The sequence below is a fragment of the Nannospalax galili genome, unplaced genomic scaffold, assembly GCF_000622305.1.
Source record: "Nannospalax galili isolate Female #2095 unplaced genomic scaffold, S.galili_v1.0 scaffold1938, whole genome shotgun sequence".
Lineage (NCBI taxonomy): Eukaryota > Metazoa > Chordata > Mammalia > Rodentia > Spalacidae > Nannospalax > Nannospalax galili.
Window position 1 is genome coordinate 48,437 of NW_008341479.1, and position 5,653 is coordinate 54,089.

The following is a 5,653-nucleotide window of genomic DNA, read 5'->3' on the forward strand; positions in this document are numbered from 1 at the left end:
CCCTCCCTTGAGTTATTTAAACAAAAAGGGGGAGATGTGGGAAGCGAGCACGGCCGAGCCAGCCAAAGATGGCGCCTTGGCTGGCTGCCAAACCTCGCGCTGTTTACTTCAACTCTTGGCTGATTGCCAAGGCTCGTGAATCTCGCTTGTTTTCCCCAACTCTCTGAAGGAAGGTGCGCCCGAACAGGGGCTGCCTGCCTGATGATCTTGCTACATGGCTATGAGCTGCCCCTCTGCCTGCCCACTGCACGTGTGTGTGCCCTGATTGGTCCTGGCTGGGGGGAGGACTGTTGGAACGATACATAAAGAGCTGAAGTGTGTAATGAAGATAGAACAATATAGGAGAACAGCAAGGGAGAACAACATGAGAGAACAACAAGGGAAGCAGGCAGCAGCAGCATCATAGTGGGTGAGATAATGAAGAGAATATGAGAGAGAATATAAGAAAGAATAAAGGAAGCAAGAGAAAAAGAAGCTTGAACCCCACCTTGGTGTCTGTGTCATCTTTCCTCGGCTCTGCTAGACAGAGTCCCGGCTCACGACAAACCCCAAAGAGTGCCACCTGTTGGTATTCTCCACGAGGACCTGAGTGGAGAAGGAAGACCGTTATTCATCTTGTTCACTCTAACCAGCCTCACACACAGTCCTTCTATTTATGGCTGGAATAAAATTATATTGTCCGTAAACCACAATTCCTTATTTCACCGTTTACCTCTGATAGGCAGAGGTTAATTATTGTGAGCAGTGCTGAGGGAACATGGGTGTGAAACTCAGCTTTTCACACTACAGCCTCAACAGAGAAGATTCAGTTAAGGTCATTGTTTGCCACATGCCGGAAAAAATACCTTAAGCTGTTTCTGTAGAAGCATGGAGGCAGATCCATTATATTTTTCTGAGATTAGTATCTACAGGGCACTTTAAGACGACATAGCAAAGATGGTCATTGGGTGTCGGGAGATCAGTGGACACCGTCCTGTGTGGACTCTTCCTTCCCTTCACTCCCTGAGTGGTCTCTCCCATCTGAATTGGTCAGTCTGTATGGAAGTAAGTGTTTGTGAATCATTCTTGAGCTGATTCAGACTCCTGTCATCTAGGCTGAACTTTGATATCTACACAGACAGGGAAGGCCAGGGAGATGCTGGAGAGCAGACACAGCAATATTCTGCAGAGTGAGGCTGAGTCAGACTGTATCGAGTCAGAAGTAGAAGATTGAGGATGATGGCTGACAGGAATGGTTTGGAATGCAGGCTAGGGGGAAGCAGGGAGTCCTGGGGTCTCTTCCTTTATGCAAAGCCACTGTAGCGAGATCTGACTTGCATTGTTCAGTGCACTGGTAGATATTTGAAACCATCAATCATTTCTGTGAACAGGAGATCAGGAACCATAAATGATGCTACACAAACTTTCTCCAGACAGTGCAGTGTCCTCTGTGAAAGGCAGCAGAGCACGTGGGAACTCACACGTGCAGTGAAGAGGAGAATGATTTTTCTCTGTGAATGCCTGAGATGTGATGGCTAATGATAACAAGATCAACTTATTTTCAAGCAAACATTTCATTAAGAAATATTACTGTGCACTCTGTCTTGTGAGAAATGAGTAGAAACACATATGCAGGTATCAATGAAGACAGTGTTTCATTCCCAGAGAGAAATTATCCTCAAGTTTCTATATCTGAGGTACTCAGTGTGATGATAACCAAGGGCAGCTAAATTCCCAAATCATTCCTGCATTCCCGTTCTGAAGTTGAGTCCTCGCACTTGGTGTGTGCTGAGTGCATCCTGAATGTTCTGAGTTTCCGTGCAGGGAGGTTCTATGAGGAATCACTCGGAATTCCTTTGGCTGTGACACAGCACAGAACCTTGTCCTCAGTGGTGACAGGTGAGCTGCAGGGAGGACTGGGTCTTGGAAGTGTCTCCGGAGATGGAGATGTTGTTCTTCAGGGATGGGCTGTCTTCAGTGTTCCCACTCCTACTTATTTGTTCATTCACTGAGCCTCTTCTCTAGAGGCCGTCGTATCGAGGTCCAGTAGAAACTAGAGTTGATAGAGAATCTGTGATGGTGCAGGACAGGAATGGTGACTGTGATGTCTTCACGACGGCAAATCCTGACTCCTGCAGCTGCACCTGGCCCAGACATAACGAGACCCCGAAAACAAGGCTCTATCTATATCCTGTTATTACAATGCCCTCCACATGCACACAGGTGCCTCACTCTCACCCTGGCTGAAAGTGGACATGATCAGCTGTGAATGAATCCTTTCTTGGGCCTTTGTAGTAAAACCTAATTGTTATCAAGATTCAGATTTTATAATATGGAACCTATGAGATAAGAATCAACTGTATTTTCTTCGGACACTCAAACTAGAAGACTGAAACCGTGCGTATTTCAGGTTCCAACCTATGTGTGGGATGGACACTAATTCATAGAAGCTGTGTCTTCTCCTTCACATACAAAAGTAAACAGAATGAATTGGAGATGATCTGAGTTTCCCTGTGTCTTTACTGAACTCAAAATCACCAATTCTTAGAATTACAGTCACTTGTTGAAAAAAGACAGGAAGCCTTTTCTTAAGTTCATCTCCATCCATCTGACAGGAACCAAAAGGCAAACAGGCGTCAGAGATGCTCCATGGAGAAATGTCGTTGTTTGGCTGAATCAGAGAGAATTTTCAAAAAACAGGATTCAAGGAAGTGTCTCTAGAGAAATTCTGAGCAGGGACAGGAAACTGGAGATTGTAACATTTAACCAGCTCAGAGACCATCTGTGGGCTTGGAAGCACTCAGGGTAGACTGAGCACCCACTGTGTTCTGAGGGATTCCTACTGGTCCCCAGGACCCATGGGTAGTACTGAGCTGCCCTGCAGAACTTCACTGCCCCCTACTGGACACGGGCACTTTGATCTGGGAGGTTTGTGTCTGGGCTCACACTGATGTTCCTTCACTGTGTCTCTGACACAGAAATACATGGCTGTGTCCTCAAGCTGCAGATCATTCAGTTTCAGGAAAACTTGGCTCTTGGAGGTGTCCCTGGTGATACTGACTCGGGATTTGAGAGCTGAATTATAATCTGTGCTTCCACCACTCCAGATTGCACCGATCCATTCCAGACCCTTTCCTGGTGGCTGTCGGATCCAGTGCACATGATTGCTGGTTAAGGAAAATCCAGACACAGTGCAGGTGAGGGACAGGGTCTCCTTAGGCTTCACCAGGCCAGGTCCTGACTCCTTCAGCTGCACCTGGGCCAAGATACCTTGGAACAGAGAGTATCAAAGTCAATCAAAGACATTGTATAAAACATATCAAAGTTTGTCAACTAAAATCCCAGACACACTCACAGCAGGGAGCAGCCAGCAGGCAGAGGAGCAGGCCCAGCACAGCCATGGTCTGATGGAGGCTCCTTGGAGGAGGAGATGGGGCTCCTCAGCCAGGGCTGGGCTTTCAGCCTGAGGCTAGAGGCTGCTTTGCATGTGGGAGGATCCTGAGGATTTAAGAGGGGAGAAGAGGCAGGTCTCCATCAGTATCACCAACTGAGGGAGGTTTGCCTGGTGCTGCTTAGAGGAACTGGAGGCAAAGAACTGACAGACCTTGTTTTGATTCCTGTTTGTTTTCCTAATTATAAAGAGGCATCAATATGGTTCATGCTTTGGGTCCTTGGGACAAATTAAAGGGGAATTTCTTACAGTAAGTGAGTATGCATTCATGTAATCCAGCAGACCAGACTACAATAAACTCAGTGTGACTATAAATCTCATGAAATTTCAGTGCAAAATTTATGATGGTGGTGTCCTATGTTCATGGTTGTCTGATCAGAAACAATGCTTCTAAAGCGCAGCATAAAAATTCCTTTTAAAATTCTTCAGTGGAGTGGATCTTTGTCTTGTCACACATGTAGGTAATTCTACTTGTTAGGACTCACCTCATAAAACATTGCATCAAGAGAATCCAGTTCCTTGAAAAAAAGGATTGGAAAGCCTAACTTTGGTCCAAAGTTGCTGGGGCAAACCACCCGTTTGTGTAAACAAGGAGCATAAACCTGGGACTTAACTCCAAATCTGGTGCCTCCAGGGTGCTTATTTCAGTCCCTCCCTCCCTCCCTCTCTCCCTCCCTCGCTCTCTCCGTCTCTCTTCTCTCCTAGAGCACACATGAAACAAGATTCCACAATGTATTGACTCAATTCATGAGGCACAGAGAGGATCTGCTCTTCAAAAAACCTTCTAATATACTAATAGTCAAGATTGAGGCTCTTTTCATTTTTATTTTTTTCGACAGGGTGTTCTTGTTGCACCAGCTGACCTGGAACTTGATTAGACTGGCCTTTATTTCACAGAAATCTGCCTACCTCTACCTTCGAGTTCTAGGATTAATGCATCAAGCCCAGCTTGTGACTCAATGTTTTTGCTACCTTACATAATAAAGTAAATCAGAAACTGTAAGGTATCAAAAGAAGGTGAGGGGCAAGACTTAAATATGGGGATTATCTCAACTGACTGTCAATTCTCCTGAAGGTGAAGTGTGTGCAGAAATTACACTGAGCCTTGGCAATGTGCATCATCAGTGTAGAGAAATGAAAAGCTGGAGCCTGGATTTAACCTGTCATATCTATGGGGCAGCGTCTAGCAGAGCTTACGTTCACTCAAGTCCATGTCCCTCCATCCATGCTCAGTCTCTATGGCTCATCCTCCATCATTCGTGTTCCAGAATCCCCATGTGTTGTGGCTCTGTGGATGTGATGATGACGTTCTCCTATCCGTTCTTTCCTGTAGAGCTCTGCATTCTTCCCATGACCACCTTGTAGTTTTGTGTGTGACGCATGGTCATCCTGACTGAGGACATTTGATGGTTCCTCAATGACCTGATTGGATCTCCATCAACTTCCTCCACCCTGGAGGCCTTCTGTATTTGTACCTGATCTTTGATATGTGAAGGGCAGAGGTGGAGATTGTCCTCTACTCTGGGAGACAGTCTTCCCTGAGATTCTGAAGGTTGCTCACCTCCATGTGTGCTGGGATCCTGTTGCCTGTGATACTTTGAGGGTGGCAGGAATATTTTTAGATATTATGCATGTGGGTCTATTTGGGTTTATTTAATATTTCCTATATTTTCAACAAAATTCGAGAAAGAATATCAAGAGAATAAATACGGCTGAGGGGCCACCGTCTCTGGTCTGGAAATCCAAAAGGACTGGGGTTGTAAGATATGGTCTCTGATGTTCCAGATCCATGGGGGAGGGGTGAAATTATTGTGTTTGCTCCATCCTCAGACTCGGTAGGCAATATGCAACAGGTCTTGTGAGATTTCCCACACAAGCATACACATGCCTGCCCCATTCCTTGCCTTGACCTGATGCCACTGTGTTTGTGATAGTTTCTCTTAAGAATAAATCATAGTACATCGCTTGTGCCTGAATTTATGTTTGTATTTATCAGCCTGGAATATACACTAGGCATGAAGCTACTGTCCCAGGTTGTGAGTGGAATCGCACAGAACATGCTCATTCCAGTTGACAGTTACTGCATGGAGGTCAACACCACCTTAGGCTGGACGGGAGGGGCCCGAGAGATGCTGGCAAGCAGACACAGCACTATTTGGCAAGGGGAGGCTGAGTCAGGCTGAGTCCAGGCAGAAGTAGCAGATTGAGGAGGATGGCTGACAG

The 5,653-nt window shown here is 46.0% G+C and overlaps 1 gene segment (V, D, J or C); it reads right to left on the reverse strand.

The window, feature by feature from the left end:
- Positions 1-2,818: 2,818 nt before the first annotated feature.
- LOC103737416 lies at positions 2,819-3,397 on the reverse strand. The segment is given in 2 exon segments: positions 2,819-3,249; positions 3,335-3,397. Coding segments are annotated over 2 exon segments (477 nt in total).
- Positions 3,398-5,653: the final 2,256 nt, after the last annotated feature.